At 32.7% G+C, this 25,630-nt stretch overlaps 3 protein-coding genes and 1 pseudogene across 3 annotated transcripts; 2 read left to right on the plus strand and 2 right to left on the minus strand.

Moving 5' to 3' along the window:
* The first annotated feature begins 514 nt into the window (after positions 1 to 514).
* LOC108777280 (cytochrome P450 4V2-like) lies at positions 515 to 1,531 on the plus strand (annotated as a pseudogene).
* Positions 1,532 to 5,884: 4,353 nt separating this feature from the next.
* l(3)72Ab (U5 small nuclear ribonucleoprotein l(3)72Ab) lies at positions 5,885 to 17,503 on the minus strand. Its single transcript, XM_018544357.1, has 6 exons — positions 17,427 to 17,503; positions 17,067 to 17,230; positions 14,518 to 15,037; positions 12,784 to 13,030; positions 12,344 to 12,671; positions 5,885 to 11,101 (listed from the first exon to the last, which is right to left on the minus strand). The coding sequence occupies exons 1-6, from the start codon at positions 17,469 to 17,471 to the stop codon at positions 6,004 to 6,006; spliced, it is 6,402 nt and encodes a 2,133-aa protein (XP_018399859.1). The 5' UTR covers positions 17,472 to 17,503; the 3' UTR covers positions 5,885 to 6,003.
* A 435-nt stretch (positions 17,504 to 17,938) lies between these two features.
* Positions 17,939 to 21,213, plus strand: SerRS-m (Seryl-tRNA synthetase, mitochondrial). Its single transcript, XM_018544261.1, has 4 exons — positions 17,939 to 18,229; positions 18,319 to 19,049; positions 19,392 to 19,559; positions 20,786 to 21,213. Exons 1-4 carry the CDS (start codon positions 18,161 to 18,163, stop codon positions 21,135 to 21,137), a joined length of 1,320 nt encoding a protein of 439 aa, XP_018399763.1. The 5' UTR covers positions 17,939 to 18,160; the 3' UTR covers positions 21,138 to 21,213.
* Positions 21,214 to 21,720: 507 nt separating this feature from the next.
* kra (basic leucine zipper and W2 domain-containing protein kra) lies at positions 21,721 to 24,831 on the minus strand. Its single transcript, XM_018544202.1, has 8 exons — positions 24,710 to 24,831; positions 23,627 to 23,698; positions 23,262 to 23,542; positions 22,843 to 23,147; positions 22,494 to 22,737; positions 22,204 to 22,423; positions 21,904 to 22,063; positions 21,721 to 21,784 (listed from the first exon to the last, which is right to left on the minus strand). The coding sequence occupies exons 2-7, from the start codon at positions 23,685 to 23,687 to the stop codon at positions 21,912 to 21,914; spliced, it is 1,263 nt and encodes a 420-aa protein (XP_018399704.1). The 5' UTR covers positions 23,688 to 23,698; positions 24,710 to 24,831; the 3' UTR covers positions 21,721 to 21,784; positions 21,904 to 21,911.
* Between the last annotated feature and the right edge of the window lie 799 nt (positions 24,832 to 25,630).

The raw sequence follows: 25,630 nt of genomic DNA on the forward strand, positions 1-25,630 counted from the left end.
TCTACATTATTTATATCAATTTAAATGTAATCATCTTTATCTTATTTATACGATAAATTTCCAAATTTTTATCTTATCTTTATGTAGCTAATTTTAAAATCATCTATGCACAACAGCTAATAACCTATACAACTTTTTTTTCATATTTAATGTAGAGAACTCGACTCCAACATTTTTTACCTTATTTTAATCCTGTTATATGTATAATCAAAAAACACTATATCAATATTTTTCGAGTTATTCTTCGAGTTTTAAAATAGTAGTTTGAAAATTGTTTATAATAAAATTACTCTATCTAGAACAAAGTCACTGTGATACTACTCATATTTAAAAAAATTAATAAGAATAACATTGCATAGATTATTTTCAAAATAAATCGTATAATATTTTAATAGTTGCATAAAAACATATGATATATATGTATATATTTTTTGGCTACATGACCTAATAGACCGCGAAAAATTCAAAAGCAGATCGCCGGTTGAACATACATGTATAAAAAAACACATTATTTAACTTTATATTATACTAGGAAAAAGCATATAAAGAATTATTGGAAATTTATGGTACGGAAACTCCGAAGTTTGCACCAGTTAAATATGAGGACTTACAACATATGCATTACTTGGATTGTGTTATTAAGGAAACTTTAAGACTTTTCCCATCTATCCCTCTGATTGGACGAGAACTGACGGAGGACTTAAAAATAGGTTTGTTTATTTTTAAAAATAAAATTTAGTTAAAAATACGCACCTATATTATTAACTTTTTTTGAAATTTTTCGTAGTAAAGAATGAATAAATTAAGGAGATGCTCGGCGTAGGTGATGAGAATTACTAATTATAGTGCAATAAAAATCTTCGGTTTTATGGGTTGTAAAATTCTTTTTACATAATTAAAATATGCACAAATATGAAGTTTGAAATGATCAATTTACTTTTAGTTCGTTAGCTACCACTTGATATTAATATTTATTTTGGAGTCGTTAGGGTGTCCTTTAACACTGTACACTAAAATAGCCTCATTTTGCATTTTTAATAGCAAATTTATTCTATATTTTTTGAAAATGATTAAATATATCAATCGATTATATAAAAAAAAATATGTTTCAGGAGAATTTGTTTTACCAAAAGGTGCAAATGTTCTTATACCAATTATACGAATGCACCGGAATAAAAAATATTGGTCGAATCCATTGATGTTTGATCCGGATAGATTTCTATCAGAAAAAACAAATTGTTTACCATATTATTTCATGCCTTTTAGTGATGGATTAAGAAATTGCATAGGTAAGAATAAATAAATTATAAATTATCGTAGTAATACTGATTTACATGTAATTGATAAATTTACAGGTGCAAAATACGCAATGATGTCCATAAAAGTTATTTTAGCAACGTTGATAAGAATGTTTGTATTTAAATTAAATCAAAGCATTGAGATAGACAAAATCAAATTAGATTCGGATATAGTATTATCTACAGTTGAACCTTTAAAGATTAAAATTAAAAAACGTAATCTCTTACCCTAAATAATACATAAATAAATAATACTGTAGTAGTATATGGGGGGAAAACATTATTCAGTATTCGTTTATGTGATATTTAATATAATAGCTTTAATAATAAAGACAGAATTTTGTTAGAGAATATATGTATATAAAATAATACATAAACGAATAATGATTAATGTTTTTATAGTATTGTTCAATAATCATAGAGGAAAAGTCACGGACGTACTAATTTATTATTGTATAATATTATACCAATATTTGTATAATACACTGGCCAACAAAATGAACACAACACCTGTTTCATTCTGCAAAAATAGGCAAATTTCAAAATAGAACTTCGTCAAAAATCGTTGTATCGAAATATTTTAAAAAAGCATTTCACAGCTTGAAACATCTACTTTTCAGATCGCTGATTGAAAAAACAGTCTCAAGGAAATTTTATGAAGTTACACAAACATAAATAAAGATATATGTCAGATCTCAAATTTTTTTACGAAATTTGCGGAGTTCCAAGGGACGGACTAAAAATTGTACACAAATGCGATTCACATCATTCGAAAGAGATGAACGTTGAAGCAAAAGGGTCATTTTTGCTTCAACGTTGAATAATTTAGTGTAGAAAAATCCTACGAAGCTTTGTAAAAAAGCAAATTAAATGTAATATAGATTCTCTCTTCGAATGATGTAAATCGCATTTGTGTACAATTTTTAGTCCGTCCCATGGAACTCCGCAAATTTCGTCAAAAATTCTGAGATCTGATATATCATTTTTAACACATTATTTATATTATATATCATTTTTATGTTTGTGTAACTTCATAAAATCTCCGTGAGACCGTTTTTTCAGGTAGCGATCTGAAAAGTAGAGGTATCAAGGTGTAAAATGCTTTTTTAAACATCACAATACGACGATTTTTGGCGAAGTTATTCTATCCTTAAATTTGCCTACTTTTACAGAATGAATGAAACAGGTGTTGCGTTAATTTTATTGGCCAGTATATTTATATCAATATTATATTACATTTATGCACGAATTTTGTAACAATATTCTATCTTTAATAACATATTTCTTAAACAAAAAGTTATCATATGTTTATTTTTAGTTATTTTATGAAAAAATTAATTATTGCAAAATTGTAAACAGTATTATAAAAATTGCTTATACTATATGATAGAAAACTCTTTTTAATCCATATTTTTGTTCTTAAAGTATTATTTTTTGTGAAGGGCGACTTTCCTCTATTAATGGGAAACAAAAATAACATATGCAATATATTTGAATTGTATTAATGCTTGAATTTGAATGATTTGAATTGTATCATATATTCTAAAACAATTATGATTTATATTGGACCGTCGATATTCAAAGACAAGTAAATATGATATGTAATCGGCCAAATGACGGTCAAGCAGGGTTTTGGTTGCTAATGTAATGTGTGAATTTTATTTACCACGTATGTACTAGTCCCCTCAATCGCGTGCTGAAAATTTTTCAGACTTACAACGCAACTCTAAACAACTACCGTAGTAATATCACTAAGTAAATTGACAAACAATCTAACAATTTTTGATGCTTATAGCATTTTATTGGATCTTAATAATATGTTTAAAGACATATTAAAATTTTAACGATGTAAATGTTAAAGTAATGATAACTTGCGTTATAAGTCTGAAAAATTTTCGGCACGCGATTGAGGAGACATACGTGGTAAATAAAATTCACACATTACATTAGCAACCAAAATCCTGCTTGACCGTCATTTGGCCGATTACATATCATATTTACTTGTCTTCTAAAACAATGTTCTTTATTATTAAAGATAGAATACTGTTACAAAATTCATGCATAAATGTAGTACAATATTGATATAAATCAATATATTGTATATATTAATTTGTTTATTATTAATTGATATAAATATAATTCAGATCCTCTTATGTTATTATTTCTCATTTATGATTATAGTTTGATTTTCTAATCATTTTCTAGTTTATTATTTTACTCTCATTTTTCGATTTTGGTGTAATAAAAGTCAAATAAAGCAATATATATTAATGTAATTAAGGTACTTTTTCACTTGTATAATTAATCCTAATAGATTATTCATCATTCTAAATGATTTCTAGTAAATTTATTATAAGGAAGAAGAGTAATTCTCAATATTATATTGTGTAATATAGGCTGCGTTCCGTAATTCACTGCTAGTACTGACAGCATTGTAAAGCCTATTCCAAAATTTCTCAGAGTAAGCTATCGATAGCACTGGAATGATGACGTCAGACTGGGTCCACAACCCCGCTGTAAGAAGCCCTAAGCCGTAAAGCTATAAGAAATTGACCAATCAAAGTTGAATGCGAGAAAAATAATCTACTGTGATTGGTCAAATTTACGGTTTAGGACCTCTTGAAGCAAGGTTGTGGACCCAGCCGTAGATTTTGTCCTTACTTCCTACTGCGGTTACTGTAGTTGGAAATATGCACAGGGAATGGAAAGTTACTTTTTAAAAGTAACAAATTACAGTTACTCGTTACCGAGTAAAAAAAGTAACGAATTACCGTTACTATTTTGTTTCCTTAGTGCTTTTTGTTTCCTGTTTCTTGTTTGTCTCTTGCCTTCTTGATTAAAAAGGCAAGAGACAAACAGCAAGAAACAGAAAACAAAAAGTACACAGTAGAATTAGCCTTACAGTTTTATCGGCTTCTGCAGTCGACTCGTCACAATATGTACTGCATATAAAAGTTTTAGGTCTTGCACGTTTAAAATAAGTAGCTATCAGTCTACAAAAAAAACTTCAAAGAACAATACTATGCTTATAGAAACGAGATAGGGGCTTTAGAATAAAAGAAAGGTCATGGAAAATTTTGTTTGTATACTACAAGTGAAGCCATAAAACCGAGCAAGAATTGTGTTTAACAGTAGGTGCTTGACTTTGCAAGAGATGGCATTGTAATATGTTACATAAGGACAGATGAATATGCTTGAGTGGAACACAACAATATACAACATAATGTAAGAAATTAAAGATGTCTCTATTATCGAATTCAAAATTTAAAGCCTGTGCTATCGATCTCGATCAAGTTGGGCCGTTCAGTCGTCAGTCCAGCATCCCCTTAAATATGTATGGTTACTGAAGATGACCCAATGACAGGTCAAAACTTTTAGCATTATGTATATCTATAATATTTTATTATTAAAGACATTGTTTTACAAACTAAAATTTTTCACATTGACATCTAGTATAGACTTATATGCTCTTTATAGATAATTATTGTAGCTATATATGAGTCGATCTTAGCTATTATTACACGCGAATATAATAATTTTATCAATCTTAAATTGAAATACAGTAGATTTATCTCATATTTATTACTGTAAATTTACAACAATGTAGTAATTTAGTATATATCAAGTCTAATATAATCCGCCAATGCTGAAAATCTAATACACGTAATGTATACTATAGATTTTCAATACTGGCAGTGGATATCAGAATGCGACTATAATGGTGCTGATAAGAGGCCTGTTCTTTTCAATTGAATTTCTTTCACGATTTATCTTTTCTTTTTTTTTCCCCCTCTAATGTAGAAAGAAAAGAAAGCTAAACTGTGCAAGAATCTTAGGTAAAAAGAACAAACCTAATAAGTTTCTCGCCTGAATAGTATTAAAAATATCTTTGATATTAAAAAATTCCATATTACTACATGTATTTAAATATAAGTTATATCTTTATCTTTATTATAATATCTTTATTATAAGGTTGTATAATTCTCTCTCTTTTTCCCTCCCTCTTTTCTTGCCATTTCCCTCTATTTAGTAAATGTGTAGCGTATATTTTTCCGGGTCGTTCTCCACAATAAACGAAAGTGGTGAGGCACAAGCCTCAGGTTTCTACCCTTTGCGGTCCAGGTCCTTGGAAGGAAGATGATTAAAATTCGTCGATTAAATGTACTATACTCGCACTTTATTTTTAATTATTACTCACGAGCGGAGTCTCGTATTGTTGGGTCTTAGGCAAGAGTAGATTTCGTAGCGCTTTCTCTATCGATTTTCAAAATGTTGGTCGGCGGTAGATCGTCGGAGCGACACCTGTAATTCCAGGAAAACCCGAAATTCTGCAAACGCGCAACACTCGTACTCGGATCAGCAATAATAACGCATGACCCGCAAATACATGACATACAATACGAAACACTCCTTTCTTTGCCATTGGACCATAAAAAATAGAAAAACAAGAATTGAGATGTACAATTTCTTTATTCCACATATTGCGCTGTTAGAATAAGGGTGAAAATTGAAAGAAAATATTAAAATATTTGAAACTGAATTTGTAGAATAAAAAAAATTATAATTATTTACTACAGATTGCTCTGATACTATTAACAAATAAAAAAAATTGTACAAATAATGATGTTGTGATACTTTTGACATACCTGTGTGTGGTACAAAAAATAATATATACTATAGAACATATTATGTAGGTTTAGTGATTTCAATCAGAATCTGAACCAGAACTAGCATCCGATTCGTATTCTCCGACGTTGATGGTGAACTTGTATTCTTGATCGCAGCCAAGATAAGCATCGCTCATAAAGTACAGAGTGTAGGAGTGCTGACCGGGTGCCGGAGCGACAAAATCCAACTTGATCTTTGCCTTCTGTTGTAATGTTAGACGTTTGATAGATAGCAAGGAGTTACTCTTCGGGTCGCCAATCACTACCCACCAGCCTTCCTCACGTTTTTGCGGGAAGAAAGGCGCAACTACCGGTCCGATTACCTCGTCTTCCCGTTCCAGTTGTACGATCACATTTACCGTGCCGCCGCTATGCAATTTGTCTTTTTCCTGTACTTCATATGACATCTCAATGTTAGGATATCGATTGCAGAATTTGGCCACGTCTGCCATCTGCGTATCCGTTAACTGTAACAGCCGATTTCGATCATCATCTTCGAGTTCCATGACGTCAAATACAGTCTCGACGCCTTTGTCGGTGCAGCGCTTAATGGTCTCTGCTGTAAAGTGGGGCAGTTGTTTCAAATAAGAATCTTTGGACCACATCGCTTGCGTTACCATTTGTGCAAGTTCCATAGCAGCGACGGCAGGTGCTAACCATCCAGAAGAGCTCAAAACATCGACACAGGCCTGTATCAGCCTTACGGCCTTGCTCAATACCAGTTCAGTATCCTTTTGTAATTCTGGACCTAGTTGTATCCTCGATAAATGAGCTTGCAGAAGAAGTTGTGCCTTCACATGAGGATCGGCCATTCTAGCAGCCTGTGGAGCATGAGGTAAACGCGCAGCCAAACTTCTCAGTAAGTTTTCTTCCCTTTGTCGCACTGGAACGCTCTCATACTCAGCAGCCGCTGAAATAATCTCTAGCAAACCTCTGATCTTCGTCTTGTTATTAAGAGACAGACTGAACAATTCGATAGTAGCGTAATTGATATAGTAATAAGCAGCAATCATCCCGAGATTGAGAGGCAAGGTATCCATTTCATCTTCCACGGCAACACATTTGGCTTGTTCTAAATCAGTTAACGTGCTCTCGACCAGCTCGGACAGATGATCCGAGAGATGCCGATGTGTGACACCTTGCAGGCCATAGTAATTAGGATTTTGAGTGAGTCGTCGATACAGGAAAGTCCACGTGAGATAATCGACCGCGTCTTGTTTATTCTCGATCGTCTTCGTAACAATTTCCGCGTTGAAATGATCATGCAACCGACGGTCCAAGTGACTCTCTACCGGTAGTGGTTCATTCAGAAACTTCTTAAAAAAATCTTTTTTTGAGCTTTGACACAAGAGCACGCATTTGGCGTCCTCGTCTTCTAAAGGACGATTAGCTCGCGCTACCATCTGCAGAACGTCTGTGATTGGATAATCCTCATAAGCATGTGTCTTGCCATTATAGCACTGTGTATCCATGACTACGACAAGATGGGAGCTGATAGATAAACCCCAACAGAGATCCCTCGTGGCGACCGCAACTTGGATGGCTCCACTGTCAAATAATTGCTCAACTAAACGGCGATCATCAGCCGATAAACCCTCGTGAAGATAAGCTACACCTTGCGACAAAGTTTCCTTCAGCGTTTTGTCGCTCATTCGATCGAGAAATGGTTTAATATCAGCCTCTTCCGCATGGAAGAATCTTGAGGGTTGACCCTCAGCCGCCGTGAAAGTCAGCAAGTCAATGGCTGTTAATCTCGCTTGTCGACGAGTGGGTACAAACACGATTACCGGTTTGTGTGCAGCGTGTCGAAGGATTGCGTTATATACTGGTTTTGCCATGGCAGCTAATCTGGACGCGTTATGAGTGACATTTATACCTTGCACATGCAACTCCAAAGGTACTGGTCGCACAGTAGGATGAAAATTAAAGGTTGCAGCTGCTGGTGCACCCAACCACTGTGCAGCGTCTTTGGCATCAGCCAATGAAGCCGATAACGCTATTATTCTAGTGGGTTTGTCGAGTTGCGAGGAGATGTAACGTGCTCGCGAGCATGCAACTTCTAGCACAGGGCCTTCTTCACCGCCAATCAACTGCAATTCATCCACTATAAACAGCTGAATGTTTTGGACATTTTTCCGTTGCTTCCATCTACGCGATAAAACGTCCCATTTGTCCGCCGTGGTGATAATAATCTGTCCTTTGGCGAGTAACTTCAAATCCGTTCCTGTTTCGCCGCTCAGTAGAACAACTTTTCTTCCTAGTTGTTGGCCGAATTTTACTACCCAATCAGTATAGACTAATTCAGCTAAAGCCTCTTTGCTAACCATATATACGCATCGTCCTTCCGGATTTTGCGTTAATAACCTTAGCACTGCAAATTCTGCAATGGTCGTTTTTCCAGAGCCTGTGGGTGCTCCAACAAATACATTATCGTCGGAATTATAAATCGCGTTAAACACTTGCGTCTGAATTGGATTGAATTGTGGAAAAGCAGAATAGATATTCTCGAATTTAGTGTTTCGCAAAGCTGTTATCGGCAATGCCTGCAAATCCAGTAATTCTGTAGGCGGAAGATTCTTTTCGGGCAATATCAGATGTCGGAAGCTTACCGGCAATTGTGTCTCCGCACCAATCCACCGATCGGATACCACGCGCAAAAAGTATTGTGGCGGCAAAGGTTCAAAGACTGGTACAAAGAATTTAATTACATGTTCATCAGCTGCGTATTTGGCCTTTAATAAGAAATATTCATGGTGCAAAATTACTTCCGAATCTACGTCTTCGACTAAGATCCAAAACGCTTCCGACATACCGTGAATTTTCTCGTCCCATTGAAAATCTGGTGTGATAGTCAGCACAACTCTTAGAGTGGAACGCGTAATCGGCTGAATATGCGTGGACAAGCCTAACTTTGGAAACTGGTGGACATATTTATGAATAGTTTTGCCTAGCTTTGGCACACGGATCAATTCTCCGATCTCATTGGGTCCAAGATCGTATAGCCTCTCCCATGGAAAGTTCTTTTTTTCGATCTTCTTCACAATCTCTTCCGGCATCTTACGGAATTGTCTTAATGGCGACATTGATTGCCACATCCTGCGATCAATCATTTTACAGATAGATAGGCATTTGTCTGCTAATTGTGCCCAACCACGGAATAGAACTATCTCAAAGATAGCTCTCATGAGACGTGAAGCGGACTGCGTCACGAACACCATATCAGACATAAGAGCGAATCCCTCAAGTTTCAACTGCGAGATGTATGCTTGTAACAGCACATTCACCTTCGCGCTTGGTTCCTCGATGCTCTCTTTCACCGGTATCGGCACTCTTTCCATCAGTTTTTGCAGCTCTAACTTTTCTTCCTCCCTAACATTTATATTTTTAAACTCGCCCGACAATGAAAACACCCGAAACAATTCTATCTCACTCAACGTACGCTTCAGCAACTGATTATACGTAGACATCGTTTCGTGAGTGCAATAATAATGAGATGCTATTCTGCCCAATTCGGTCGCCTGAAAATTGCCGGATTTGCGATCATACTTGATTAAACCACTGCGATCCAATCCAACTGCAGCTGAATGAATTAGATCAGCTCTATGCAGCTCTAATAAAGGATCTTGTTTCAATTTGTCGTGACTTATCCCGTATAGATTTGGACAGCGAAGCATTCTAATGTAAAGATAAGTATAACCAAGCCAGGTAACTGCATCTCTGATATTCTGGATCGTTCCTAGCACCACTTCCGCATTCAACATATCGGACATCTTACTGATTAATTGAGATTCAATGGGCAATTGCTGATTTAAAAGCGACAAATAATACTGCAGTTCGCTATGATTTGTGATGAGGATACCCTCTCCCTTAGTGTCATACTGCGGTCGACCGGCTCGTCCTAACATTTGCAGTACATCTAAAGCACCCAGTTCTACCCATCTACCTTTCTCTGGGTTATACACTTGAGTACCCTTAATAATAACCGTATGAGCCGGCAAATTGACACCCCAAGCTAAAGTCGCTGTAGATACAAGAACTTGTATGTGTCTGTCGGCGAAGAGATCTTCCACCAGCGTACGATCCACACGAGTCATACCGGCGTGATGAATCGCAAAACCATATGGTAGCAAATCTTTAAGCTCTTGATTTTTTACTTGTTCTGCTTCCGTTCTTAAAACCTCCATCGACGCGGAACCTTCTCTAAGGAATTGACCTAAGGTATCTTTCTCCAAACACATATCTCGAATTGCACGTGCTGTTTTTCCAGTTTCCTTACGTGAGTGCACAAATATTAGTACTTGATTCCTGCCGGCGTGTTCCATGGTCTTTTCATAGACGATCTCATTCATTACTTGAAAACGCTTCAACGCTTTCTTCTCCGTAACACCGATATACTGCTGTTCTAAAGCTACAGGCCGAAAACTATTGTCAAAATAAAATAGTCCTGTCTCTGGTTTAATGCGCAAAAATGCTGCAACATCTTGATAATTGGGTAATGTAGCCGATAAACCAACAAGACGCACATCTTCTTGAGTAGTTTCAATGTTTCGTATCGTTCTTGCGACTAGTGCTTCTAGAACAGGACCTCTTTCATCATGCAATAAGTGAATCTCGTCGATAATAATCAATCGTACTAATGATGTGAAAGTTTTCTCACCACCCTTTCTTGTTATAATATCCCACTTTTCTGGGGTACACACTATTACTTGAGTAGCGGCAATTTGTTCTCGCGTTAACTGATGGTCGCCTGTCAATTCAGAAACAGTCAGATTATATGTTGACAATCGCTTGCGAAAATTTCCGACCATTTCTTGCACCAATGAACGCATCGGAGCGACATAAATTACTTTGAATTCATCTGCATTGATTGTACCATCAGCGTTTATGTGTCTTCCAATTTCTCGCATCATGCACAGCAGAGCCACGTTGGTTTTACCAGCTCCTGTTGGAGCACACAACAAAAGATTCTCATCGCTCTCCAGTGCCGTCTGATATAAGCGACTTTGTATACGATTCAACGTTTTGAAACCATCAAAAGCAGGTTGCACATACTTAGGTAATTGCTCAATCGGGTGCAGTTTTTCATTTTCCGCAAATGGTTTCGGTTTTAAAGCAGGAACGTGAACTTCTTCGTATCTGTAATCATTAAATACATATATTTAAGTATTAATATAAAACCAAAATTAAAAAAAAAATTTGTCTAGTATCACATTTATATATAATACAAATTGATTTTTGTAACTCATTTTGATGAACTATAAATATTTTATTATAATTTTTTGACAGTTTTATGCAAAAAATAATAGATCGAGATTCTCTTGTTACTACTCATCACTACTACTGCACATTGCAACATAAAAAAAAAATACGAAAATTAGTCACATAACGGTCTTATAGAAAATTCCATACAATAAAATTTTTTGTAAAATATATTGAAATATTTTTTTCAATAAAACATCTGTAATCGATAAAATAGACTTACAAATTAAAGGTAGTAAATAAAATAATATCTTATTTTGGGAATAAATCAAATTATATTTATATCTATATATTATTAATTTAACAGTTTGTCATAGCTGTACATATACAACTAAATATCGTTTCTAGTTATGCATAATTCATTTCTATATCCGGAAGAAAAAATAAAACCTGACTAGATATATATGTATATCAAATTATATCTGGTCACATCAGATATGCTCACAAGTTAGATGTGACCTCATATTACAATAGATTTGATAAACAGTAAGCTGAACCGTTTACCTAATTGCAAAAAACATCTAACCTCTATCGGAATAGTAATTTCACTTAAATTAATAAACGATTCATCATGTAAAAAATTAAATGTACCTGAAATCAAACGTATCTTACAAAGTAAAGAATCAATTTGTATTTGAGAGAAAAAGGTTTATTCTGGTCTCTCTACAAGACATCGCTAAATTCTTTCTTCACACGTTAAAAAAATTTATAACGACGGATAAAGATTTGATGGATAGAATGTCCTGTTAGGAGATCATTTATAAAATCAAGTGCTTAGACTGTGAAGGTATGTGGATCAGTCTAAAAGACAGCTTAAGATTAGAATTGAAGAACACAAAATCTGATATTAATAAAAAATAATTTGAATTTTTAACAAGTTTTCTTCAATTTTAAACAAGTAATTACAAACACAACATTTTAAAGATAATAACTTTCATTATTTTAATTACAGATCTCTGCGACAATCAACTGTGAATTCAAATTTATTATATCTAATTTCCAAAGTTTTTGAGAAACTACAAGCTGATTATAAAAATTTTAAGATAAAATATATATTTTGTATTGTGTTTTTCTAATATTTTAAATGTGTTTTTTTTTAATGAATTACATTATACTCACCCTTTCCGCTGTTTTCGAAAACTTCCGTCAGGTAATTGGCAACGCTTATTGGCCATGAAATGACTTCCCTGAGCAAATATGAGATCCTCCAAGTCTATTAAATTTCTTGTACCTTGAACCTGTCCTCCAGGTCCTCCAGTATCTTCATTCTCTTCCCGTCTTTTGCGCTGGGATCTTGCTTCCATTGTCTCATCAGCGTCATCTTCACCTTTACCTGTATCTAATTGCCGCAAGATCTTGGCGAGCACTGGGTCATCATTCATTTTATTTCGAATTTTTTGTCTTTCTGATTCAGATTGCGATGAAGCCAACATCGTACAGTATGCAACTGTAAATTTTATAAATAGTTTATATTTTAAAATATTTTTCTTTTAAAATATATAAATAAAAAATTACAAATATATAAATATTAATTTGGTACAACATATGCAATTTCTTACCTGTATGTCTGTATTTTTTAAGCTGCTTAATGAAATCAAAACAATCATAACCTAATAAAAGCACAAGCTGATTTTCGCATTCACGATCGTCTGCAGCATCTTTTAAGACAGCTAGTACTTCAGCTGCTCTCGCTTGTGATACCATGGCATCATCATATATCCTACTTAATCTTCTTTGCAACCAATATGCATCAATGTCTAATGGATGCAATGGTTTTTCTTTCTTCATTTCTTCTGTTCCGCCCAGCTGAAAAATATATAACAATTCATATAAATATAATAGTAAAGTAAATTCTCTCTCTCTCTCTCTCTCCCCCTCCCTCTCTCTCTCTCTCTCCCCCCTCCTTCTCTCCTGCTAATTGAGTTTAAATAATAATTGAGAGTTTAACGATCAATTATTATTATTAACTCTCGTTTGAGGCTATTGAATAGTGGTCGCGGCTATATTAAATTGTGATGTTATAAGCAAGAAATAAAACGTTAATTTTTATTACATGCCATTTGTAATAAAGATAATTTGGATAAAACAAAACAATGAGATCATTTTGAAATATTAGCAAAAATCAGTTGTAACTATTCTTAGCTTTCCTGATAATCAGTAAATAGTCATAAAAGATAACAAAAGGCACCTGAACATTTAGTCAATACACATGCATAGCTATTTTTATGTATTTTTTTACTATTATTTACTAATTCTAGAAAAGTAGAAGAGCTTTAGGACTGATTGTTTCATTTTTCGGCAAATTTTACCTGTTAGCAAGTTTAAGTAGCAAGATTATACTCAATAACATGCATGGATTGCCAGATTTACCTAATAGATAGAATTTACTGGAAGGTGGGACAACCGGCTCTTAATCTATTTTTAAAGATGTTTTATAGCAATCTCATCATTTCGTTTTTATCTAAATTGTCTTTATTTACAAATAATATGTAACAAAAACTAATTCTTTATTTCATATACTAAATTAATCCTTTATTTTATATCAAATATTTTGTTTTATTTCTCAGTTTCAATGATATTCAATTGAAAAAAAAATTTTTTTTTTAAAGGAAAGCTATCTCCCTTCAACATGCGATTCAGCACATAAACTCTTATTTTTTCTGCATGTTAATATATTGTTCATTTGCTGAAATTGTGACATAACTCAAAAAACCAAGAAAATTTTCAGAAAAAAATTTGAATGTTTTTATTAATCATTAGAATTTTGCAAATATCTGTTTATATAATAATTTCTGTTTTGACTAACGTACCGTTTTCACATTCAATTTACGAGATACAAAAAGAACATATGCATATGTAAACTGAAACAAGGATAGTTCAAAATTAGGTTCATCCCTTTCTATCCAGTTTATCTCTTTCTATTTGAGCAATCTAGTTATAAAAATCTGTGAATACAACACTGTTGAATCAAAACAATTGATGCAATATTGATACTGCTTTCTTAGGATAAGTTTTAGCAGTTATGTTGATTTACAAGAATTAAGAACATCAAAAGTTCTATTTTTGTAAACTAATAAATGACATTCATTCTTTTTAGTTATGTCGTTGTTCCAGCAAATGAATAATATATCCAAAGCTTATTAAAACTGAAGGAGGTCAAATAGTTGTGTATTCGTTAGTTATATAATATAAGAAATCTATGACAAATTGAAGGTCATAATTGAACGAATATGACATGAAAAGTACCTTGTTTCTACATATAATGAAATAAGACTAATTGAGCAAAACCTTACGTTTTCTGCATGAATAGCTCTGTCGTCGTTAGCTTCTTCACCTTCGTCACCTTCGTCATCATTTTCTCGTACTTCTCCATATACATCTTCATCATCCTCCTCGCTACTTTCCTCAAACTGTACATTGATTCCGTATGTTTCGTCAATATTTTCATCGTTTGTTGTACTTTTTTCGTCGCTACCAAAATCCGTGATCTTCTTACCAAGATTTACAAGCAGTGCAAATCTTTCTTCTGCTAATAAACCAAGTAAAAGTTCAGTCTCTTTTTTCTTTTCTTTCTCTTTAAGCCGGTCATTCTTTAATACAGCTAGTACTTCGTCAGCTGCACCGCAAAGAATATCGCGTGGTTGGTCGCCCAAAGCTTCTTGTATGAAACTAAGTAATACTTCGTAAGTTTGACGTGTTTCTTGTGTTTTGGGACGATATACAATACCAACCATTTCATCTACACCTTCAGATAATAATGTTGCTCCTTTCATACGAGTGAAGTCATATTGTGCTTCATCGCGTTTTTGTCGTCTATAAAATGCCAAACATATTAACTTTGAATAATTTAAATATATAGATTATAGAATTTTTTATCAACTGTCAAATAATTTATCAAATAGTTGATCTGATGATTAAACTAGCATTATCATAATAAATCTTTTTATAAAATTACAAAATCGCAAACTATTTTAAAATTATTATATTTTTTAAAAAGTAGTAAATTACCTTGACAATATTCACAATAGTGGTGAATTGTTAGTGTAATTTGTTATTTTTTAAAAATAGTAATAATTTTTGAATAGTTAATTTCTATTTTGTAGTTTTATACTTACATTTCAAAGGTACCTTCTGTTTTTACATACTGTAAGCATCAGTTCATCCTTGTTGTCTATCAAATATTAAACAAGGACAAATGATACTTACAAGTGCTGTAGTAAGCACAAAACAGAATGCATCCTCAATGTCCACAATTCTTTATGTGCTACTTGTGTCTTGACAATAGAGGTTGTGTTCCAAAATTCACTGCCAGTATTGGAAATGTATAGTATACATAATGTAAACTGTGGATTTTTAATGTTGACAGTGAATTTTGGAACACACTAAGAATCAGAAATATAATATCAATGATCAATGACTATGTTTACATGACATCCTTAAGCCGGGGCAGTAACAAAATTACATTTCAAAATTAATAAACAATTTTATTGATTCAAAAATTCATTTTTTGGAAAACCTTGTTTTCTGATTGTGTTATTTTTGTAGCAAATGACTGATATGTTAAATGGTTTGTTACCAAGACATAATACTAGTAAAAATTTTTCTCATAATTTTTTATATGAATTGAAACACTTTTTAGAAATACTGAAAAAGTTAACATCTTTTAAAATTGTTCATATATCATATATCAATATAAATCCTGAAATTCTAAGGTTTATCATTCTATAATTTCTGAAAAAATACCTTAATACTTTTTTTTAGATTTTATAAGATTTTGTCAGAAATTTGAGAATAAAATATCTTAGAAATTTAAGAATATTTTAGTATTGACATATGTGAAGAATTCTAAAAAAGATGTACTTTTCCAATATTTCTGAAGTGTTCCAATTTATATAAAAAATCTGAGATCTAAAAAGTTACAAAATTATTCAAATATTTAAAAAAAAATTTCATCAGAAAAGAGACACAAATGAAATATTAGGTTGTTCAAGAGAAAGTTTATTTCAATTTTCTAGCTTCCAATTATATGTACACCTTCGTTAAAAATAAACAAAATTTAAATTTAAAGAAAGGATTTTGAAAACATGAAATCTTTACTTTCAAAAAGTTACTATATTTTTTAAGTTTAGTAATTTTTACATATAAAAAGACAAACAAGATAGAAAATTTTTTTTTCACTTTGGTGGTCCACTTAGTGCTTCAGATGCTACAGAGCATTTGTAGCACTAACATGACTGATCCATTTGACGCTTTGGAACGCTTCCAGCAACTCTGATACGTCATCAATTTGTCATCATTTTTGCTCCCACTGCCTCACCTCGGGAGGAGGGTTGGCTACAGTGTTTATGTAGCGATTGTAACATTTGGAACAATAACGGACCAATCATACCAATAGCATTTAAAGCGTAGTATTCAGAGCATTTGGAAGAAACAAATGGACTGCAGTCTTTATGGGATTTTTACATACCAAAAAATTGCAAAAATTTTTAACTATCATAAAAAACTTGGAACTTTTCCTACAAAATCGTTTTTCAAAAATGTTCCTACTTTTTGTTCTTGAGTTATTTGCGAATTGAGTAACATTTAGTAAAGCAACATTTTAATTTTAATTGCTAATAACTGTTAAAAATTATCGTACTCCAATAAGGAAATCAGATTCTTAAAGTTGAAACTTTGTTCTATCGAATGATATAATCGCTAACTTTTTATGTACAATACAATATACTATTTTACGCTAGAAAATTTGAAACGAATTTTCTGAACAATCTAATGGTTTCATGAAAATTAAAATTGGACTGAAAGTTGTGTTCAAATCCAATTACTAATTTACATATAAACTTACTTGACTTTTCTCTCCTCTGCTTTTCCAGGTTTGGTGCGCTGGGCCCTATCGCCCATACGAGTACCATCCAACTTTCCCACAAGGGACATAACCTCACCGGTAGCTTCATCTCGGCTGCGTCTTTCTATTAACCGGACGTCAGCTTGTAAAACGAGATTGGAATTCTGTAAATGTAGCACAATATAATTCAACAAAATTGCAATGCAGAAATAACACACCATAAATGTAACGTTATAAAAACATCGTATAAATTATACATTAAAAGTTGAACATTATAAAAAAAATTAGCACAGCAAAATAATTAAAAACAACTATTGAGTTATTATTAAAAATCAACAATTAAAAATAAGAAGTACAAACCGCTTTATACTCATATTGTAATTGACGTGCAGCAGCGTCCGCCATGATTTGTTATCTATTGTTTCACTGAGTGCGTTCAAGAAACGTATATGAGCTCTGGCCTTTGACAGAGAGAAACCTGAGAGAGAAGGAGAACATGAAGGCTTTTTCCTGTAACCGCAAAATGCTGTCGCGCACTCTGAAGAGGTGGATGTAAACTACACACCAATGTCCATTCTTTTACGGCGCTTCTGATGGAAATAAATCGTTGAATCTCTGAAATAACTAAAATCTATCAAATTAATAAAGGTTTGGTAATAAGCCTAATTTGGTCGAATAAGCCTAATTTGATCGATTTTTAAGCTGCTTGAGTGATTCTGTATAATTACCAAAGGTTTTTTATAACGATTTCAGCGATTATTAAAAAGGAGAATATTGTTTTCTGTGGCTGAACTAGTGTACACTTTTAGAACTTAAAGTGAGATAGGTATATGTTTGATATATGTCAAAAGCGAATAGAGGATTAGAGGATCTCTACTCTCTACTAGAATCACATGTGCTAGAATCGTGGAGTCTCAGCACTTTCAACTTTTAGTAACAAAAAGGATCAGTGGTCAAAATTAACGAATATTAATCGTTAACCTAATTTTATTGATTTTTTAGCTGCTATAGCTAAACTGTACCCTCATTTTTAACTGGACGCATGTTATTGAGATATATAAGCTAATACATTTATCTTCAAATGTTAAAAAAAAATGAGAATTAATCTTCAACAGAATTTCAAGCAGTTTTGTAGGTCACGGTGTTTCTTGCTACACACATTAGTATGTAATATTTGCAATGTTTTCTACATTATTACACAATAATTTAAAGTATTGTTATTTAATAATAATAATAATATTTATTGTAATAGTCCGCAGAAGCACCAAAGAAAAATGTAATCGATACGAAATTATTTGTGCCAGAACCAGAATATGATACAGATTTCTTATGCAACCCTGTAAATCGTGATATTATTTTCAATAATATTAAAAGTCGAAAAGGTATTGGAGATATTGATAAAGTTCTCGAATATTCCAGTAATCCTGAAAAACAAGAATTACTTTTGCAAGAATTAGGCAAAATACCAAATCGTACACATCCTGCAGTAATTGAATATGGAGATAAGCCAAAATTGTTAAAGAAGTGTGGCAGAAAACCACAATTTGACTTTGAGCCACAAGAGTTTGCAGAACTTACCACTAATTTAAAAGCGATAAGAACTCATACACTTGGCCCTGTTACTGGACAAAGAAGTTATATACTTCTTGGGGATCTAGCAGAATTGGAGGAAGCACTAATTCAGTATACGATTAGAAGATTGATGAAGCATGGATTTAAATTATTGTCAGTACCTGATATTATCCCTACTAAAATAATCGAGAGATGTGGTTTAATAGTGGATGATGATCGAACTTTGGTATATAATTTAGAATCTCATTATGATGACAAATATAGTTTGTCTGGAACTGCAGAAATGTCATTAGCTAGCAAATTGATGAATACTATACTTTCCTATGACATGCTACCAATGAAATTGGCAGCTGTCAGCCGATGCTATCGTGCAGAGGGTTCAGGTGCTTTAGTTGAAAGAGGAATCTATAGGTAAGAGATTATCAACATTGTTATAAATTCTTACAACACTATGCTCAATTTGATAATCTCATCCTTTCCATTATGGGTCATCAGAAGGTTTACGTTTTCACCTATTTAAAATGGTTAAAAAAATCTAAAAAAATTCACAAACATACATTTAACTTTCTAGAAGAAATATTTAAACTTTATTTTGGAAAATAATAGAATGTAGTATAAGTTATAATTACCAAAACTCTAAAGTTAGAAAAAAAAATAAGATATTGTTTATTAGAACATAGAACATTAACATATAAAGATAAACTTTAAATTTCTTAAGTTGATTTTATTTTTTAACTTAATATGTTTGGACAGAGTTCATCAGTTTACTAAAGTGGAAATGTTTGTTTGCTCTAAACCAAATCAATCTGAGGAAGTGTTTCAAGATCTTCAGAATATACAGGAGGAATTGTTCTCTTCGTTAGGATTGCACTTTCAAATAATGGACATGCCATCACTTGAATTAGGTTCACCAGCTTATAGGTAATGCTTTTATGCATAATTATATTTCTACATTTATACATATATAAGGTGTTCCATTTTAAATGACAACCTCAAATATCTCCGTTTGAAAGATCATTTAATTTTCTTCATTTTTGCTTTAGATCATTTTAATGTATCTCTTATCTGTGTCGAACTGTAATGGAAAATTTAAAAATGCATTTTCCGGTCCGTTTTGGAACTATTAATTCCAAATCGGACCTCCCCTATTTTTATGGATTTTTAGATAGAATTTTAAAATATTTTAATTAATTTTTGGTAGTATTGAGTAAAAACGAGCAATTTAAGACTCAAAGATAAAAATACAGTTTATATTACAATATTAGAATTAAAGTCAATAAAAAATTCTATCAATCTAAGGCTGATGACACATGATATTTTATTGATTTAGTGTTCCTTAAACCAAATCTGGTCGGTTGATCACCAGTACTACAACTAGGTTGTGGCGAATTTCTTCGATAAATTAGCTGGCTTATTCATCTTTTTAGTGTTTTTTTGTATAGAACCGATTTGGACACCCAAAGAGAGGTCCGATTTGGACATGAGTTCTTCCAAACTATTGGAATTTTATAATAAACCGCGAAAGTAATCACAAAACTCTTGATATTTTTGAATTCTACACTTTTTAATTATTTTAAATCAATTACCGTTCAAATTTTTAACATCTTTTAAATAATGATTTACAAGGGTTTTCTTTTTTAAAAAAATGTTTGCATGTTAGCCGAAAATACATATTTACGTCTATTCTATGAACGTCATGACAGAATACTTCCAAACGGCTGTCATATGTTCGGTGTCTTATAAGGACTTTACATTATAAATAGCACGCAAATCTGCTTAACCGTATTTATTTAAATTAAAAAGGTCCGATTTGGAACATGGTCTGATTTAGAACATTCTCCCCTACTTTGAAAAACTCTCGAGGTGAGCTACAAGAATATGTAACGAAAAATAGGGAGTTCTATTTAAAAAATTAAAAATGATCTTGTCCTGATCTTAACAAAACCACCTAAAACAAACCAATAGTACCATGTATCTCTCTTGGAGTCACAAAATTTTTGTTTAAAACATTTTTCTTTAAAATGCACTGTTCAAGAGGTTGTTATTTAAAATATAATATTCACATTATATTCATACAGTTTTTGAATATGGTCGGAAACACTACCGCGTCTTCTGATTTCTTACAAATGTATTTCTTTTTGTTTTAGGAAATGTGATATGGAAGGTTGGATGCCTGGAAGAAAATTATATGGTGAATTATCCAGTTGTAGTAATTGTACAGATTATCAGTCAAGACGCCTTAATATTAAGTATAGGACAGAAGATGGAAATACGGCTCACGTGCATACGCTAAATGGAACTGCATGCGCGATACCTCGCATGTTAATCGCATTGTGTGAAACGTATCAAACAAGACATCATCGTATCACTGTGCCAGATGAATTGGTGCCTCTGATGAAGGGTAAAACACTCATTAGAAAGCAACCAATCGCAGATATGAGAACTTATAAATATAAACCAAAATTAAATATAAAACAGGAAACTCTGAATGAAATATAAATATTGTAACTGTGCTGCTTATGAATGAATACTATGATCATAGATTGAACAAATTTCTTTTCTTTATCAAGTTCTTAAAAAGCATTTTTATCTTTTAATAATATTAAAATGTCATTACACATAAAATTTTTTCTGATATTTGTTCATTCTATCATAAGGAAGTACTACAAGGAATTGTTACCAAAACTTCAAAATATTAAACACCACCTGTCAGTATATTTTCTATAAACTAGTACAATATTATTATACAAAGAAAGACAGGGATCCGAAAATTGTACGTACATAGGAATACAGGTTTTTTTTGTTATAATTTCTTTGTTATTCTGTATATATTTTGTAGCGGGTTATAAAAATGTAACACAAAATATTTTTTCTTAAAGTAATACAATTCAAAGATGTTGCAAATTTACAGTTCCTCCACACTGATTGGATGTTAGTATTTATATATAGTCCTTATTGATTATTTAAAAATTTTCTATTTTTTGAATATTTAATTCATCATGGAGTTCCTAACATTGACTTTTGTTTATATCTTATTTATATTTTATTTTTCAAAAGTCTGTGTGTCTTTCGATTGATATTGTTCTTGATCTATTTCAAAATTTTTGGAAACTATCGTTTCTTCTCACTGGCAATGATGCGTTTTCCTGTAGAAAAAAATGCTGTAGAATAGTTATAAAATATAATGACTGTAAAATTATAACTATAAAGTGTAATATAAATTCCTCGCGGATTTTGTAAATAAACTTTTGTAAAAAAAAATTACTTGAATATCTAATCCTCTTCTTCTCCTGATTCAGATTCCTCTTCAGCATTCTGTAGCCACTCCACAAATTTTTTCATTTGGTCTAAAAAGAGCATTTTACCCTTCACCGAATGACCCTCTTTGTACCACTTCAATATTACATCTTCCGACACAACTTCCGCTAAAAACCAAATATTTTTTATTCTTTATAACAAAATTATTTATAGCAATATTTGATTAAACTATGTATACAAATCTACAATACACGTGTATTATTATATATATTATTTTAATATTTGTTATTGTCATGTTTAAACATACTTTTATAAAAGAGTAAAACAATCTTTTGGAAGACTTTCATAAAATTCATGTTTTCATAACAGAACTCCTGGACTTTGAGGATGAGTGCAAGCTCAGATCTGGCAGTGGTTGTAAAAGCACCGAATAGTGGAGTATAAACTTTTAAATGTTTCAGTGCTTGTTCAGCGACTAACTCTTCTTTTTTGTTCCATTCGGCTTGGCCCATAACGACAACCCAAATCTATGAACGGTAAATAATAAAAATACTTTCGTGTTTTAATAAAATGTATAAGATGAAAAAAAATAATTACCAATCCAATCACTTCATGTTCAGGAATGCCACTCCTTTGTGCCATTTCCTTGAGATCTAATGTAATATCCTTCATTGGCCTATTTTCTGCTAGATCATCCAACAGAAGTTGTTGTAAATCCCGTTTAGCTTCCTGACTGGCTTGAGCCTTGTGTAATTTGACGATATCTGCCAAACCTACTGCTTCGAATACAGATCGGAAATGTTCCTCTGTTCGTTTATTCGGTGGTACAAACTCCATTAACCTATAAAATGTGCGAATAGAATCGTACAAAGATAGTGAATATACAAATCAATTGGAGTATTGAGAGAATTTCTTTAAATTATATAATAATATATTTTATATTTACCTTCCCTCAATGCCACCTTTCTTCAGAGCTGTCATTAAACTAGATAAACCCTTTTCCTGTTTCCAAGTAACAAAGACTTCCAGTAGAAAGTCTAATGCCAAATTGTCCTTAACAAGATGTTCATTGATCAAGACTGAGAGTACCGTGGGTGGTACAGAACCATTTGAGATCCACAATGCTGTCATCCTAGCCAGCTTGATCCTTTCTTTAGGTGAAAAGCCTTTCATGAAAACTAACACCTTCTTCATTTCTTCCTCAAACATCTTCTCCAGATATTTGTAACGTCGCATGAGTTTGATGAAGACCTGTTTTTATTTAAATAATATTTATTTAAACATTTTTTAATTTTTTAATAATTTTGTTTATAAAACTGATAAAAACTTAATAAAATAAAATACTCTATTGCATCTACTTTTTACCTGTTCAAAATTTCGCATAGAGTCCATGTCCTCTGGCTGTTCAAAAACACATGCACTAGTTTTAACTGGCTTGTCTCCATCTTGAGCGATGGAACCACCAGGAACTAAAAGGCCTCCAGCTATCATGATGTCAAATAGTGCCTCTCCATATCGACGATAGTCTAACTTAGAACCAGCTGCGTCCAAAAATTTAGAAATTGCTTCTAAGTCGTTACCAGCTTTTTCCAAACCAAGCAAAACCGCATCTCGAAATCCAGTTGGGTCATATTTTTCTCTTTCATCTATAAACAACAGCTTTTGTCAGTAAAAGATTTCTTTAAATTTGTTTTTATAATTTTATATAATAAATGACGATTGCTTTTTACCTCTTTTTCTGGTCTTTATACGCTGACCTGATAGTATCGGTTTTTCTATTTTTTGACTCATACAATACTCTTCTGAAAAGATTATATAAATGAATTTTAGTTTATTTATGAGATTACTGTCTCTTCTATGTAAAAATTTTTTCAAGAATAATAAATTATAGGATAGAATTTTAAAATGTCTAAAATTTGCTAAAAACGTAAACACTCCAATATTCAACCATAAATCTATTACAATAAACTTGTAAAAATATAAAACCTATTCTATAACGTGCTCTTTGTTCCTCTTTCTTGTTCTTTATCTTTTGTTCCTCTTTGCAACCATTTTATTGACAATTATATTTCCTATTACATATTTCTTGTTTATGAAAGTTTATTAACTTTTCGGGTCAATTCTAAGCAGACTCATAAGACTCTTAACCTGTTCTTGTCAAATCTATAAGAACTTATAACTCATTCTAATGTTATGTGTACATATTATAAGATATATAAATGTTAGTAAATTTCTACGATTTCTTGCAAATCTTATGACTAGTAAAAAGACATCTGTAAAAATACTGTATAAAGGTACAAGTATTCAAAAGTTTTTATAAGTCATGAATATATGTTACAAGCCTTACAATTCTGTTTAGAATTTAAACATTTATCTCAGACAATAAAAAATATAAAAAAACGGGATAAGAAGCAAAAGACAAGATGTAAAAAATATAGCAAAACGCAAGAAACAGAGAACAAAGTGCACATTATAAGACAGGCTTGACCTATTAAGAAAACATGTGCTTGATACAATTATACTGTAACATTCAAACTTTGGAATTCTTAAGAGTAATTCTTGAAAAATGACGACAAAAAATGTCTACGTCTAGTCTTCTTGTCGGGTGCTGACATGCAAGGCCAGCGGATTACATGTCTTTAATGTTAGAATGACTGATTCGGAGCATTCAGAGGTTAAGATCGCGCGCGATGCGTAACCACGATGGCCGAAGCCATTAAATGTAACTCGAGGAAATCCGGTGAAGCGTGTGCGACAAATCTGCTGACTCTTTCTCATAGTCGATGATGTATCCTGCTCGTCGCATTACTTACTTCGAAGCACGTACAAATTGTAGAACAATCTCTCCTGTGCGACCGTATATGACCAGTGTGAGATGATTTAACGAAGACTCTGGCTCTTAAGGTCAGCAAAATCAAAGAGACTCGGAGTCTCGGATCTCGGACAGAGAAGAAACAATGGTTAACGAGAGAATTGTAGACGACAAACTAACTAGTCAATTTTCCCACGTGGAGAAAACCCAGATGTGCTCGTTCTCGAGACAAATCTCGTATATGGTTCAGCGATTCAGCGCGCATGTCAAATGCGGCCATGTTTAAACAGTTGTCGTGGCAATTTTGAAATAACATCGCGAAAATGAGTAGATATGTATTAGGTTGTTCGGAAAGTTATGTTGTCAAGGTCATGACCCCCTAAGTAACTTCCAACAGATTTTAACCGTCGTTCGTTACAAAGTTATTAGCAATCAAAGTTGCTAATTATTTTCCCGCTTTATATCAAAAATTGGATGACCCTTGGCAGAGAGGAGGTGAGATGAAAGCCGCTTTGCTTGAAAAGTCTAGAGTCGATATCAGAGAAGCGCAACCGGCTTAAGTCAGTATCGCTAAACTAGTAAAAAAAGTATTAAAAATGGCGTCGTTTGCAGACGAACTATGAAATTCACCAATCGTCTATTAGTCAGCCATTTTTAATACCAATGAATGAATATCATGATTGGCTGAGACAGTCACGCCAATCAGGACGCGGAACATCGGTTGCGCTTCTCTGATATCTAGGGGTCTGTTTTTCGTTCCTGTTGCGGGATTCTCTAAACGTTTTATCGATGATTGTCGCTATCGTTAACTAGCGACAGCCAATGGCAAGACAATCCTAAGAGAAAGCGCGGCTCTCATTGGCTGCCGCTAGTTAACGATATAACAACAATCATCGAAAAAACGTTTAGAAAATCCCGCAAC

The sequence above is a fragment of the Cyphomyrmex costatus genome, unplaced genomic scaffold (assembly GCF_001594065.2).
Source record: "Cyphomyrmex costatus isolate MS0001 unplaced genomic scaffold, Ccosl1.0 scaffold43, whole genome shotgun sequence".
Classification (NCBI taxonomy): Eukaryota; Metazoa; Arthropoda; class Insecta; order Hymenoptera; family Formicidae; genus Cyphomyrmex; species Cyphomyrmex costatus.